This window comes from Mytilus trossulus, chromosome 2, assembly GCF_036588685.1.
Source record: "Mytilus trossulus isolate FHL-02 chromosome 2, PNRI_Mtr1.1.1.hap1, whole genome shotgun sequence".
In the NCBI taxonomy this organism is placed as follows: domain Eukaryota; kingdom Metazoa; phylum Mollusca; class Bivalvia; order Mytilida; family Mytilidae; genus Mytilus; species Mytilus trossulus.
This window is the reverse complement of record NC_086374.1, coordinates 34120386-34137388: the sequence shown is the minus strand read 5'-3', so window position 1 is coordinate 34137388 and position 17003 is coordinate 34120386. Positions and strand designations below refer to the sequence as shown.

The 17003-nt window shown below is 31.6% G+C and overlaps 1 protein-coding gene across 2 annotated transcripts in view; it reads right to left on the bottom strand.

The window, feature by feature from the left end:
* Positions 1–1403: 1403 nt before the first annotated feature.
* The window catches only part of LOC134707065 (neuroendocrine convertase 2-like), a 39900-nt gene continuing 24300 nt past the window's right edge, over positions 1404–17003 (bottom strand). For both annotated transcript variants that reach the window (XM_063566551.1, XM_063566550.1), the window contains exons 15-17: positions 16659–16748; positions 15736–15928; positions 1404–2626 (exon numbers count right to left, since the gene is read on the bottom strand). In XM_063566551.1, the coding sequence (XP_063422621.1) occupies positions 2563–2626; positions 15736–15928; positions 16659–16748 (347 nt within the window). In that variant the 3' untranslated portion in view covers positions 1404–2562. The remainder of the gene's footprint in view (positions 2627–15735; positions 15929–16658; positions 16749–17003) is intronic.

Below are 17003 nucleotides of genomic sequence, written 5' to 3'. Positions count from 1 at the left end.
TTGCATGTTTTAACAGAGTTAACATGAAAATAAAAAAACACTATAATAATGTCCTGTCTGCATTACCTATCAATGAAATAGTAATAATGATGCAAATGGACAACAAACAGAAAAATATTTTTTAGATAATCACAAATAAATATAATTCAATTCTTCATTCTAAAAATGGGCATACATGATCGTTAATTTGAATAGTTTTAATAGAATCATATGACATTACACATAAGACTTTCTGGGAATATAAATTTTTAGTAATATAATTATTTTTTTAATGGAAATTTTCAAATTTAAGTTTTCTGTTACCTGCAGATCTTTCTTTAATCTATTTGGAAAGCATCTTTATTTGTTACAAGGATCACTGGATATAACATAAAAAGGGGATATAGGTAAGAAAATGCATAATTCATGCAAAACAAATAAATTGTATATGTTTAAAAAGAGCCAAAAAGGACAATGACAACAATTAGTGACAATTACAGAGCAAATAAAAATAAGAATTGTTTCTGAATTATTTTTCTAGTTTTTGATTTCTTAAGTCTCATATATTTATAAAAGAAAATAAGAGGTAGAATTTTATTAGCAAGGAATTCAATTATGCAATTAAAAAAAAGACATAAAAAAATATTGCACTTAACCATGATAATGATATATATACAATATATGCAGCACAATTTTGATAAATTCACAATTCATTCAGGCATTACTATAACCCTATTTAATGTTATGTTCCTGAGTTATTCTCTGATCAAGATTACCAGTAACACAACATATAAAATAATCATTTGGTTATCACTTTGAGGCTTGAGATTTAAACAAGAAAGACCAGTTAAACCCCACTACATGTTCATTGTCCTGTCTGCAGATTACCAAACTACTTTACTAATTAGAATGTCATATGCTGTCAAATAACTTAAGGAATCTTCTTGTCAGTTGATGGTCCATATGTCAATCAATATACATGTGTATAAGACAATGATGACATTAAAACTTGGCATATATACATAACAACAAATAAGCTCTCGTATAGTTAGGTAAGAAAGTACATTTTCAATGGGTTTTTGAAACATGGAGTACTAGTAAATAATATGAAAACCAACAACACTGTAAAAACAAAATGTAATCAGTCAATACATATAATAAAAAAATGCCTATTGGTTTTCAAAATATCAAAGGACTACATGGACTAAAAGTAACAAACATACAACAGGCAAACTTTTTGTTTATATACTAGTATAATTTTCCTTACTTATTAAGCCAATGTTCCAAAGTAATATGGTACACAGTTGGGTAATTTCCTGATCTCAGGTAATACCACATATGAAATATGTGCCTCTTTTTGGACAAATAGGCCACTTCACAGTTATTTCCGCCATATTGAATGTGTGATTTTTTTTAAATAGGTGGAAATAGCATGAGATAGTGGGAAATCTATGTATGTTTCCGAGCATCTTCTTTGTTTTAATGATGTTTTCACATATTTTTCAGACCAGTTTTACCTCCATTATGAAATTCTGCAACTTTTTAATATGGCCAAACTAGTTGAGAAGGGGCCTATTCTAATCAACATAACTATGAATTTGTATTTCTTTTGGCAAAAAACACCCAACTCTAAAGAGGAAGTATGAGAAAATATGGACTTTGGTTAAATATTTAGCTAGTAGCTATACTTGTTTATTTAGCTAGTAGCTATATATGTTTCAATGTCTATATCAGATCCTTAGATATTTGGCTGACTAGATAAGTATAACACAAAACATTTTTAATATAAATTTGCAAATAATTCTTGCTGATCTACACATAAAAAGTAAAAACATATTGGGACCATATCATTACTTTCCAAGTAAATGATAAAATTTTCTATAGTCACAATCTATAAAATGGATTTTTTGCTATTCAAACACTGTCTAACTATTTATTGGGTATTTGTTTTTGTTATTCCCAATTTGTACTCATAAATGACGATATTCCAGCAATATGCAGTAGGTGGGATTGCCCATAACATATTTATCATATTTCAAAATGGAAATTTTCCAAATTACATAGAATTCTGCACAAGTCATGCCAATTAAAAAATCCATATGCAAGTCATTTTAGTCACCAGAAGGCTGACTTTTTAGTTAAGGAGCCTAAACCATAACTACAAACTTGGTTATATGCATTTATTTATATAATTGAGACTTGCTATAGATGTCCCTGCATAGTTTGCATATAATTCCTAGGGACCAATTTATCGATTTTTAAATGGCAGTTTAACATTGAGACATTTACAACACCAGGGCTTTTTTGCAGCAAGAACATACTTTATCTGAACACATGGTAAATTGTCATAAGGTCAACTTCAATCAGAAAACACTTCTATTATAAGTAGGATATTACATTTCTCATGATTGGTACACCCTGCTTAGTATTTAAAATAAAAACAACCTTAAATATATATATTGTATATGTACTGCTTACAATATCTTTTTTTCATAACAACCAGACACCTCTGTAAGAATGGCAGTTGGCCTAAATTGCCATTATCATTTAGATATAGACATACTATTGTCATTCTTTGTAAAGCTAACATTTCAGAGGTATATGCTGTTCTGTTGGGTAATCCACTAAATTCCCTGAATTCTCTGATCTACAATGACAATAGAGTTATCAAAGTTAAAAGTGGATTTTAAAGTCAAACCTGCGACAAAGGTCATCTTTATTTAGCAATAATCTGCTAGTCATCTTCTTCTTATCCTACTGTAGTTATACAAATGCATTCTGACCCTCAATTCAAAGACCATATCACTACTAAATCAGTATTCTCCTGTCCTATAGTTGACCTTTACAAACATACTCGACTGTTTATTTTGTAGAACAGCAAATTTATTAAGCTTTACTTCACTCCAAGTACACTGGGGTAAAGCTGATGACCGTAACTGCATTCACGGTCATCCCAAGATGTCGGACGAAAAATTAGGTCAGTATTTTTATTGTCTGTTAAGGTGTTTCTACATCATTTTCTTTACAAAGCATACATTGGTACGATGTAAATTTATAAAAGATTCACACGGAAGTCACAAATCTCTACCGAGGAACGTGTATAGAACGGGAAATTGGATTTGAAAAATTCGCTAAGATGACCGTAAATCATCTTTAAAATATTTTCAAGATGACCGTAACATATAATAAGGATGACCGTGATTGGTAAAATGATGACCGTAATTTCGAAAGGATGACCGTAATTTATAAAGGATGACCGTACATTTCATAGTATAACCGTCATTTCTAAGAAATATCCGTATTTGTATTACCTTTTTTGTATCAAAAAATTAATCGTGTTGATGAAAGACGTATTTATAAGACAACATTTGTTTTAACAATATTTATTCAGATAATTCATCATGATACGATATTATACAAAGGAAATAATATTCAGGATTCAGAAACAAGCAATTTGCTTTTACAAATCTGTCTCCTTTACAAAAATAATACACTTATTGAACAATAAATAAATAGAAATACTGGCATGCTCTGTAATAAATATATGAAGATAAAAAAGGTGAAAGAAGAAAAAATTTAATGATAAAAAAAATAAACATGAACTATTGTAATGTATAGTGTGAAATGCTTTGGTTCCTATTGAGTGATGAAGCATTACCATCAAGGGTTAAAACGTTTACTTTTAATAATAGATTTCTGCACCAAACTAAATAAAATACCATTTTGCTCATCTGAGAGTACTGTTGATCCAAAAAGCAAAGTTTTTGTGTTAACTTGGACAGGAAGAACTGAAACAGAATCCAATAGTTCTTTTCTTAAATTAGTATATATATAGGACAAGATAACAGGAAGTGAGAATTTTTTTCTACATCACCACAACGACAATTTGGAGAGTCTACTAGGTTACGAAGGAAAAGGTGAGAATTCATTGAGCTTGAATCCATTCTTAAGCGAGCATGAAGAATTTGACCAAACGATGTCCTATATCATAATACGCTGGGGTCTTACTATTTTGGGTACTAACTTGTTTTTTGAATAATGATAAAGATTCACATTTTCTTATGTTTAAGTTAAGAGTGTCCCATAGTTTTGTTGTTGCAGGGATGAAATATTCAGAATATAAACGGGTCCGTGTGTTGACTTGTGAAATATTATTTCTCTGTCTTGTATTATGATCATGCCTACTGCCTACTAAATCAGGCAATAAGTCTCTTAAATAATCTGGAGTTTTATTATTCAAAATCTTGTGATAATGAGTAAGTCTGTGATTGCGTCGTCTTTCAGATACTTTTTCCCATCGAGTTTCAATATATATATATTGTTTATACTGGTAAGTTTAGTACCCCCCGTGACGATACGCGCTGCGTCAAGCTGAATACTTTCAAGTTTAGCAATCAAATTCTGATTTTGAGAGTCCCAAACGACATCGGCATTTTCAAGAATCTGGCGAAATTTTTTCAAGTCAAAATCTATGAAGGACATTTTTCATTTTTCTCAATATATTTATTCTTTTGCAAGATTTAGAAACTATATATTCAATATGGTCGTTCCAGGATCCGTTGTTAGAAAAAAAGACACCTTGTTTGTGTTTACTTACTGTTTGTAGCTCTTTGGTGTTCATATTTAATGGAGGATGAAAGGGTGTATTTATTTTTATTGAAATTATCATACTTTCAGTTTTTTGGGCATTAAAATTAACAAGCCATTTTTTTTTTACCAATTATAAATCTTATCTAGATCGTCATTCAAAATTTTAGCTGTTTATGTTGGATTGTCAGCCATAATATATAATGAAGTGTCATCTGCGAATAGCTTAATTTGAGCTTGAATGTCTTCTACAATATCTTTTCTAAATATCAAAAAAAGGAGAGGGCCTAGAATGGACCCTTGTGGGACGCCTGCATTTACAGGTAACCATTCGGAACTTGAACCATTAATAACCACCCGCTGGACTCTATTTTTACGATAATTTTCAAAACACCTTAGTAACGCCCGCTTGTTGAAGTTTAAATAGCAGACCCTTATGCCAGACTCGATCAAACGCTTTACTTATATTACAGAATACTACCCTTATTTCTTTACCGCTATCTAAAGCCTTCCCATAATCATTCGAAATGTTAATTAATTGAATAACTGCTGAATCCCCCCGTGTAAAGCCCGACTGATTTTTCGTTAAAATATTGTTGCGCATAAAGTGATTGTAAACATGTTTATATACACATCGTTCCATACACTTTGATATTACACTTAACAAGGAAATAAGTCTATAGTTTTTAACGTCAACGGTTTACTATTTTTATAAACTGGGGTAACATTTGCTCTTTCCCATTGATCTGGAAAAGTATACGTACTTAACGATAAGTTAAATAGTTTACATAGTGGATACTTTAAAACAGAAGATGCTTCTTTTAACAATTTGGGACTTATGAGGTCTGGGCCAGAAGATTTTGAGGGATTAACAATTTTCAATTTATCTTCAACTTCAGTATCAGTAAGTTCTATATAACTAATGTCATCACTAATATTATGAAGTTCTTCAGGTAACACAGCACTCATCAATATTTGACTGGGAAGAAAAAAATCGATTAAATTCATTTGCCTTTTCGATTTCATCAAATATTAAGCTGTTATTAACCATTAATGGGGGTACACTTGCGTCGTATGTTTTTGATCCGGATATTTATTTAACCGTTTTCCACCAATTAGTAGTGCACGGGTTACTATTCGTGATTTTTTAATCAAATTGTTGTTATAGTCATCCTTCGATTTTCTTATTAAACTAGTTACTTCATTTCGTATTTTCTTAAATTTTCACCACACCGATGAGTTATTATATTTTTTAGCCTTTTTGTGGATTCTATTTTTTTCCCTTATCTTTTTTTTAACATCATTTGTTAGTGGCCATGGAGGTTCATTTTTGCGAACAGTTATTATTTTATTTGGAATACAATTTTCAGCAGCTTCTATGATAATTTTGTTATTGCGGTTGTAAATTGTGCAACGTTATTTAAGTTTATTACGGAATCCAAATTTTTTTCAGATAAAATGTTACGATATCTGTCATAGTCTCCACGATCATATAGCCAAATTTTCCACTTAAAAGTTTTTTGACGACATTTTGGAAAGTTCAAAAGACTAATTATAGGACAGTGAAAACGTATTTGGTCTAATAAAGGTGGCCCGACTCCACAGTAATTTATTATGTGAGCATCATTTGTTATAAAAAGGTCTAACAATGATGACGACGATTCAGTAAAATGAGTACTAGGTTCATCTATCATTTGAGTAAGACTAAATTGGCTTAACAAAGGTGTAATTTTTTAAGACAACATTATCCTAAAGGTAGACAAAAATCAGACGTGCTTCAAATACATGGTTCGTCATATGTAGCCTCCAACTACAAGCTAAACAGTTAAAAAGAACTAACCGAGCCTCTATTGCGACAAACTCAACAAACAACAATGCATACAAATATGGATATGTCTTTCAATTGACGGTCATCCTTTTAAATTCAGTCATTCTTTATAAATTACGGTCATCCTTAACAATTTACGGTCATCTTTTAACCAATTACGGTCAGCCTTGTTATGAATCGCTAATCCTGTTACGGTCATCTCGATTACGATTTACGGTCATCCTCGCGACTTTTTCAAATCCAAATTCCCGCTTTATACACGTTCCTCGGTAGAGATTTGTGACTTCCGTGTAAATCTTTTATATATTTACATCGTATCAAAGTATGCTTTGTAAAGAAAATGATGTAGAAACACCTTAACAGACAATAAAAATACTGACCTAATTTTTCATCCGACATCTTGGGATGACCGTGAATGCAGTTACGGTCATCAGCTTTACCCCAGTGAAGTATCAGTTGGCAGTAGAAATTCAAACATTTTTCTTTATCATTATTCAACAGAAACTTTATACATATATAGATGTAATTAATGTATTTCTTTATTCTAAAAACTAACATTTCAGAGGAATATTCTATATGCTGAGTACTTTTCTGATCTACAATGCAAAGAGAATTATAAAAGTTAACCTCAGATTTAATTTGTTCACTAACATGATTTTCCTCTTTACATTTTATACAGTTCTTTCACGAACGTGTAATTTAGAGTTTGTCATTGTTCTCTGTTTTATCATATTTTTTAATTTAAAATTGAAAATGGAAATGGGGAATGTGTCAAAGAGACAACAACCCAACCATAGAAAAAACAACAGCAGAAGATCACCAAAAAGGTCTTCAATGTAGCGAGAAATTTCTGCATCCAGAGGCCTCCTTCAGCTGGCCCCTAAACAAATATATACTATTTCATTGATAATGAACGTCATACTAGTTTCCAAATTGTACACAATTACTCTTTTGTTTCTTAATCAAGCTCTTAGTTTTCTCATTTGAGTTGTATTACATATGATCAGGTTGGGATCTTTTATAGCTTTCTATACACTACTGTATGCATTTCCCTCATTTTTAAAAGGCATATACAATGTAGTTGTTTGCATATATGTAATTTTATCTCTGGTGCATAGTTCTTCTTTTATTTTTTTATATTATTCATAATTGAATTCACTTCAAATGAAAACAAATACATTGTATCTATAAGAAGTTTGAAGTTGGTAAACTGTTGCAAAATTATTTTGAAAGAACAGTATGTGAAACAATACTTAAAAATTGCTTTGTTTTGAAACCACATATTAAACAAGGATTCTGTGAGTATTGCATGGCAATACATAGACCCCTACCAGCTAAAATTCATTGTAATGGAAACAAATTCCAACTTGATCTATTACTTGTCATGGTGTACACTACATAAAAATATCAAGTTAAAATCTTCAAGCATGACGAAAAAACCCAGCTGAAAACTGATTATTTACGTGAATTTTCTATGTCCAATGACCATAAGCATAAAATCATCAGACCAGAATAAAATTCCAACTTGATAATTTGATAAACAACATGTTATGATAAAAACTAAATACTAATTATCAAATCAATTTCTTAAAGAATGACAAAGAAACCTTTCACTAAATTCCTCAAATAATTTACACAAAAAAAGGAAAAAATTCAAAATATCATTTTGTTTTTTAAAATATGAATTATTTCCCTTTGAACAAAAATTTAGTAAAAGTATTTCATAAATAAAATAATTATAGGGAAAGGGCTTAAATTGAACAAAGAGAAAAGATCAAATCTTAAACTGTAACTTGTCATGATAAAACAATACACCAAATATCAAATCAATATCTTCAAGAATGAAGTAAAAAGGTCTTGAAAACTTATTTGCCTGTCTGACAGATGGACAGACAGACAGAGTGCAAACCTAAAGTTCCCTTGGACTTCATCGGTAGGCGACTAATGAACATGAGAAAAGAAATGATGTCCTTCTCTGAATATGAAAGGTTGCTTTGTTCTGAAACTACATGTTTAACAAACATTCTGATAGTATTGCATGGCAATACATAGTCCCCTCTTGAAGACATGGGGTAATTGTAATCAGTAATCGTAATCAGCTATAATCGATTACATTTTGCAGTGTAATCCTATGTTATCAGTAATGATGCCATTTCTGATTACAAGTAATCGTAATGTAATCAATTACCTTGCCAAACACAGGAGTAATCATGATTACTTTTAGATTACTTTATGATTACATTCATATGATTACTTGCTGATTACAAATCTTGTAATTTCATTAAACTGGTACAAAATGCTATATTTAATCTGTAATTTGTCATTATCTTGAGGGTTATTCACTTTTGTTGTGGAGGAAAAATAACGTCTTACTAGTTTAGATGCTTTATGATCGTAAGATAAGAGATATACATAACAATAACATTACTTTACATTAACAATAGTGTGCCCTAAAATACGGGAAACAATTACATAAGAAAATGATCTAAAGTCTCTTGGCCTATATTCACGACATTCTGAGGGCCTCAAAATGCATAATAATCAAAATTATTTTAAATGATAATTAATCAAAACTTTAAAGTTCTATAAATGAATCACATTGAAAGTTTCTTGTAATTTCACTTTACGTTAACTGTCCTTCGCAAAGATCCTTTAACAGTTACTATAGTTCTAATGGATATAACTTCACAATTGGTCGTGTGGTACCTAGTTCTCTAGAAGTCCGAACTTTTGCTGCTCGAACAAGTCCATTGAACTACATCGCCCATGTTAACTTGTGCAGTATATTTTCCAGAGGCTCAATGATATTCTCGTAATCCGGTAAAATATTCATAAGACCAACATTTTGCGAAAGGTCTAATAAAAGTCCTTTTCTCTCAAATAGTTTGTTTGCTGTGATCGTATCAAGTTGTTGAATATTCGCGTTGTGTTTGTTGTTGTGCATCTCTGTGGTCGTACTAATCCTTCCGTGTAAAAGATGAGATGTATCCTTGATGTGTAGAGGTCCGGTAAAATCTATCCCAGTTGTGCAAAATGATATGGTGTCTTTAACTCGATTGTTTGGTAGTGGTGGTGGTTCCCAAGGTAGTTTTGCGACATATTTATTTTCCTTAAATGTTATGCTAGAGTTTTGATACTCAAGCATTAGGTTTTGTGCATTTTGTATGATTTCATCAGAATCCGTCTCTAATCCACTCGACTTAATTTCCCGATTTTTTTTGTAAATTGCACTCCTCAGGTTTGTGCACCACTTAAACATTCATCATGGTAGAGGTCCATTGTTGAGTATTGATATCTGTGTTCAGTGGTCCTGATAGCAAATAACCTATTTTGGAATTAACAGCTGTTGGTCCGTCACCTTGAATAACTTCATCTTGTACTAAAGACCAGTAGTAGTCTGCCATAACGAGAAGTGAAATGGAAAACTTTTCATCCTGCTTGACTGGGTGGGCAAGTTGTAATCCTCGTAAATAGGGCAAGCTGTTAATGTTTACTCGTTTCTTCATATGTATCAGTGCAGCAATTTTTGGAACAATAATTACTTCCATTGGAATTCTTTCTTTTCTTTCTGTCTCAACGGATAATGTTGCTTTCTCCAGGTTGCGTACCTTACCTTCTTTCCCACTAAATGCAGAAATTTGCATGCTTACTATACCAGTTGGTTTGATATGGAGTTTCTCTTCTAGTTCTTGAGAAATAAATGAATTCTGGGCGCCTTCATCGAGTAGAATGTTAGTCATAACACTTTCATCATTGTACTATTGGCGCTACAGCGGTTTTTAATAGAATTTCGGTATGTGCTGTAATGGCAGAATGCATAGCGGTGCTCTTTGTTTCTGTGGTACTTTGTAACTCTTCGTTGACAGGTTTTGTTACGGCTTCATTTTTATTTGAAGGGAAGTTTTCATTTAGTACATTATTACGGCAGATGCTACTATGATGTTTCTTACTGCAATTTCGGCAACTGTATTTTGACTTGCATTCCGAAACCTTGTGATTACCAAAACAGTTGAAGCAAACTGGTTTTTCCTTTACGATTTGGGTGCAGGCGTTTATTTCGGTGATCTTTGTACATTCATTTGGGTGATGCGGGTTTTGACAAAACAAACACAGCCTTTTTGTCTTAACTGAACTATTGTTGTTACTATATTTAGACCCTGTTGAACTCCATCCATTATTTGTTGTTTCTGTCACGAACCATGCGTCAGGGATAATATCGGTTTCAATAGGATTGGCGTTAGCGGCCTCTTGGATACAAATTTCTTTCTTTATTGCTTTGCGTAAACTTGAAATATCCCAATCATCATTACCGTGGTCTAGAGTAATATGTTGTCTGACAAAACATGGCAGTTTGTTGAGTATAAGCGGTATTAATAGGCTGTCGTACGATTCCTGATATCTACCCATTCCTTCTAGTTCACGTATATTACTTTCTATTGTGTCACTGAAGGATTTCAGTCCCCTAATTCCGGGAGTTGGTGCAGGCAAATTTAACAAATTTTGCATGTATGCGTTTACTATTTTGTGTTGTTGGCCAAATCTCGTGTAGAATTTGTATTGCTTGATTATAGTTTGTATTAGTCATTTGCATTCCCGAAATACACTAGCTAGCTTCTCCATAAAGTTGCGATTTTAAATAATTAAATCGTTGCACATCACTCAATGAAGGATTTTCATGTACAGAATAATTATAGGAATCCCAAAAGGCTGACCATTCTAGTAGATTTCCGTCGAAAGTTGGCAAGTTGAGTTTAGGCAATTTGTTATAATGACTTGACACTGTGGAGGTGGGCATGCTTGACTGGCTTAGGCTTGTTTGCTCTGAGTTGAAAATTATCTGGTTAGAATGTTCTTGCACGCTTGGGTTATTGCATATAAATTCTGATGCATTAGGGTTAAGAGCTGATTGATTTTTAGCTTGACTTACTTCTTTTAGGATCTTCTCAATTTTCATTATTCCAATTTGAATATCTAACTCGTATTTGTCAACTTCTTCAATATCTTGGTCCAGGTCTTCTTCTTCTTCAATAGATTCTAGAATCTTCTCATTGAGGTCAAACAATGTCTTCTTCTTGGATTTGATGAGCTCAATCATGGATCTGAGGTTGATAACATTTTGATGCCGTTCTTCTGTCGGGTCTGCTGTTTTCAGTAGTTTTATTATTGCTTGTCAATGTGCGGCTCGTACTGTTTTGAGTTTCTAACTCATCTCTAGTTGTGGTTTTCGTCACGGCACCAATATCTTGAGGGTTATTCACTTTTGTTGTGGAGGAAAAATAACGTCTTGCTAGTTTAGATGCTTTATGATCGTAAGATAAGAGATATACGTAACAATAACATTACGTTACATTAACAATAGTGTGCGCGAAAGTATGTCAAACAATTACATAAGAAAATGATCTAAAGTCTCTTGGTCTATATTCACGACAGTCATGTTGTTAAATACTTTACATACATATACCAAGTCAACATCTTCAACCATGACCAAACAGAGAAAGGAAAACCAATTAATTGGGTGAATTTTATAAGTCCAAGGACCTGACTCTGCACAAAATCGTCAGAAATGGAAAAAAATGTATACTTCATTAGTAATTTACCATTTTAAAACTACATACCAATTATCAAAAACAATATCTTCAAGCATGACCAAATGTAATATTTTTTGTAAAACCAACTCCAGAAAATTTGCGTGAAGTCAACGGACCATAACTCTAGATGAAATCATCAAAACAGAACAAAAAAACCCTTGATAATGATGAAAATAAATCAATATCTTCAAGCAAGAAAAAAGTGTTGAAAACTAATTTGTCGGACTGATGGTTGGACAAACAGATAGATGGATATGTTAGAGTGCAAACATCTGTCTTTTAATTGTTTTTTTGTACCACGATAATGTTGTTTTTATTTTGAAAGTTTTGATTCAAAATACTTCAAATTTAATTTCTTTCTATTTCTAAACCAGATGCTCCGCAGGGCGTAGCTTTATACCACCGCAGAGGTTGAACCCTGAACGGTTGGGGCAAGTATGGACACAACATTAAAGCTGGATTCAGCTCTAAATTTGGATTGTGATTAAATAGTTGACACAGCATAGGTTTCTGACACAGAATGAATGTGTTCTAATGAACTTAAAATTTTGTTTTCTCTTACAGCAATTCACTTATTAATCCTCTCAAAAAAATGTTTGAAGAAATTTTCTTTTTATTTATGAAATTTCAAATGAGAAAGTTGAACCCAATTTTTTTAATCACATCCCCCTTTCCCTTATTCCAAAACTAATCTCAATTAAAATTTCTAATGGAGTTTGCAACAATAACTACTCATTTAAGTACATCATAAAATATTAAGATGTAAAAAAACTGCTTGTTATCACTGAATGGTAAAGATTATTTTAATTTATCAGTTGGTAGTAAAAAGTGAAAATACATTGTATATTGTATATAACAAAGATTTAAGTTGATTCTGGACAAAGAAAGATAACTCCAATTAAAAAAAATTGTAAGGGTTCCGCGGAACCCAGTGTCTCGCCTACTTTTGCTGTAACTCCCAGGCTCAACAAAAATGAGGAAAACAATCAATAAAAATAATCCTCTTGATACTATCTTTTGATTGTAAGAAGCTTCTGTCCAAGTTTGGTGAAAATTTCAGGATAGTTTATGAATTGAATAAATGTTTGAAAAACTTTAACTGCAGACTGTATGTAAAATTAACTGGAAGAAGTCCATTTATAAGTAAAATACAGATACACAGGTACCAAATATTGACAAAATTTCCTTTCTAAATACTAGCTTTTGATCATAAACAAGCTTCTGTCCAAGTTTGGTACAAATTTAAAATAGTATAAGAAAGTTATTAAATTTTAAAAAAAATTTAACCAGAGTGAATGTGTTGTTTCCTGGCAAAAACCCTAAGTCCATTTAAAAGTATAATATGGAAAAAATGGATTAATTTTTTTACAAAATTTACTTTTGGATACTATCTTATGATCATAAACAAGCTTCTGTCCAAGTTTGGTACAAACCCAGAATAGTTAAAGAAAGTTATTTAAATTTAAAAAACTTTAACCCCGGAGTGAATGTAATGTTTCCCTTCAGAAAAAAAAAGTCCATTTATAAGTAAAAAACAGAAAAATTGGAATTTTATTTCTGCAAACATTACTTCTGGATACTATCTTATGATCATAAACAAGCTTCTTTTCAAGTTTGGTAGAAATCCAGTATAGTTTAAGAAAGATATTCAAATTTTAAAAACTTTAACCACAGAGTGAATGTAATGTTTCCCCGCAGAAAAACTAAGTCCATTTATAAGTAAAAAACAGAAAAAATAGAATTTTATTTTTACAAAATTTACTTCTGGATACTATCTTATGATCATAAACAAGCTTCTGTCCAAGTTTGGTAGAAATCCAGTATAGTTTAAGAAAGTTATTAAGTTTTCAAAAACTTTAACCACAGAGTGAATAATTTTTGACACCGCCGACGACGGAATGAAGGATCGCTAAGTCTCGCTTTTTCGACTAAAGTCGAAGGCTCGACAAAAATTCTTGCAATTGCACAATATTGTGCAATTAGATATTTCTTGCTTACTATTCTGGACAAAGAAAGATAACTCTAATTAAAAAAAAATTTGCTTTTTCACAACATTGTGTAATTAGATATTTCTTGCCATTGCGCAATACTGTGCAATTGAAAAGACTTGCTATTGCACAGTACTTAATATAATAATTTTAGATCCTGATTTGGACCAACTTGAAAACTGGGCCCATAATCAAAAATCTAAGTACCTGTTTGGATTCAGCATATCAAAGAACCCCAAGATTTCAATTTTTGTTAAAATCAAACTAAGTTTAATTTTGGACCCTTTGGACTTTAATGTAGACCAATTTGAAAACAAGACCAAAAATAAAGAATCTACATACACAGTTAGATTTGGCATATCAAAGAACCCCATTTATTCAATTTTTGATGAAATCAAACAAAGTTTAATTTTGGACCCTAATTTGGACCAACTTGAAAACTGGGCCAATAATCAAGAATCTAAGTACATTTTTAGATTTAGCATATCAAAGAACCCAACCGATTCATTTTTTGTCAAAATCAAACTAAGTTTAATTTTGAAATCAAACTAAGTTTAATTTTGGACCCTTTGGACCTTAATGTAGACCAATTTGAAAACGGGACCAAAAGTTAAGAATCTACATATACAGTTAGATTCGGCATATCAAAGAACCCCAATTATTCAATTTTGATGAAATCAAACAAAGTTTAATTTTGGACCCTTTGGGCCCCTTATTCCTAAACTGTTGGGACCAAAACTCCGAAAATCAATACCAACCTTCCTTTTATGGTCATAAACCTTGTGTTTAAATTTCATAGATTTCTATTTACTTATACTAACGTTATGGTGCGAAAACCAAGAAAAATGCTTTTTTGGGTCCCTTTTTGGCCCCTAATTCTTAAACTGTTGGGACCTAAACTCCCAAAATCAATACCAACCTTCCTTTTGTGATCATTAACCTTGTGTTTAAATTTCATTGATTTCTATTTACTTAAACTAAAGTTATTGTGCGAAAACCAAGAATAATGCTTATTTGAGCCCTTTTTTGGCCTCTAAATCCTAAACTGTTGAAACCAAAACTCCCAAAATCAATCCCAACCTTTCTTTTGTCGTCATAAACCTTGTGTCAAAATTTCATAGATTTCTATTAACTTAAACTACAGTTATAGTGCGAAAACCAAAAAAATGCTTATTTGGGCCCTTTTTGGCCCCTAATTCCTAAAATGTTGGGACCAAAACTCCCAAAATCAATACCAACCTTTCTTTTGTGGTCATAAACCTTGTGTTAAAATTTCATAGATTTCTATTCACTTTTACTAAAGTTAGAGTGCAAAAACTAAAAGTATTCGGACGACGACGACGACGACGCAGACAACGACGCCAACGTGATAGCAATATACGACGAAAATTTTTCAAATTTTGCGGTCGTATAAAAATTCAAGAAGGAGTACCATCAATTTCAAAAACTATTTTCCTTCCAAGTACTGTTTTTTTTATTGCTAGGCACCATCTGCAAAATACAGGTATAAAATACCTCTACAAAATGCATATTCCAAAGAAACTTCTGTAAACATAAATACTTTTTGTGAATTCTATGCATCATTTTTTTGTCTTGTTTTAATTCACACATGGCAAAATACATCTATCCTTCAAACCATTATCGTTGACAGACATGAACTGTATACATGAAATATACTTTTTTAAATAATAAAGTTCCCCCTCCAACACTAATATATTTCCTTATTTTAGGTAATTAGTTTTATACAAGTAAAGGATAAACATACCTCAATCTTTCTTTAAAACACAACTTTTTCTTTCTCTTGAGAATAAACAGTATGACTATAAGGACTACAAATATAGATGCTACCACCACTATTATAATGACAGCATAATTGATAGATTTAGCATTTTCAGATGGTTTATCTGGTATATCTGTAGTAACTTCAGATGGGGGTGGTAAGGTGAAAAACGAATCGTCTGCAAAACAATTGTTATGTCATTAAAAAGTAGAAAACAATGATATATTGTACTAATTGATGGCATAAGTAGCCTAATATGAACCATGTTCAATATGAAAATGAAAAAATGACCATTATTGTTTTTAAGTTCTTAATCCTAACCAACCTTTAATACAAAGCAAAAGTTTACAACTCACAGGAAGGGGGTCTTTTTGTATATGACTTCAAGGTATTCACAGACGTTCTGTTAGAATAGATACTTTTTTAATACATTAAATATTTAAATAAGTTGTAATTTCACCAATCTAACATGTGGGTCAGTAATTTTCATTTTTTTATAGACTTCTGTATGTCAGCTTTTTTTCCCTCTTTTTAATCAATAACTGAAAGATGTCAAAATTTTTACATAAGATGTAAGATGAGACAAAAAAAAATCAAAAACACTCTTCTTTACAAAATCAAAATGCTGGTGACAGTATTGATTTATGATAGGGTCTTATTCTGAACACATGTTACGACAACTGTATAGTTTAAGCATTTACTGCAGTGTTATTAGAAATATATATGCAAGTAAATGATCTATCAAAATATTTGTATTGGAAGCTTTAAAAACTGAAATTGCAAAAGTTTGAAACAAAAAATGTGAAAGTCACCCAGGTAAAGAGTGTACAAAACAGTCTTGGACATGGTACAATTTCCCAAAGTAAACATATTTTCCACATACATTGTATATAGACAGATCTAATTACCTTGTACAGCAGGCTCTAAGCATCTTAAGTCAGACAATGAACAGTCAAACCCATGTATTTTTAGACTGATAAGCTCCACTCTACCACCATCTGAAAAAGGATTTGAGCAAGTTATACACTGTTTTGTTTTACATCATTGCTTTTTCATTTTCAGTGTAGGTGTTTTTGTTTTGTAAGTCTCTTCTTTCCTTCTCCATCTATTTAAACATTAAAAGTGAGAAACATGACAATTAATAGTGTAAGACTGTTGAAACATAAAAACACTGAATAAATAATGGTGTTATGTTGACCTTGAACTATTTTAAATTAATTTGAGAGTTAAGTTATGTTGATCTGTTATATGTA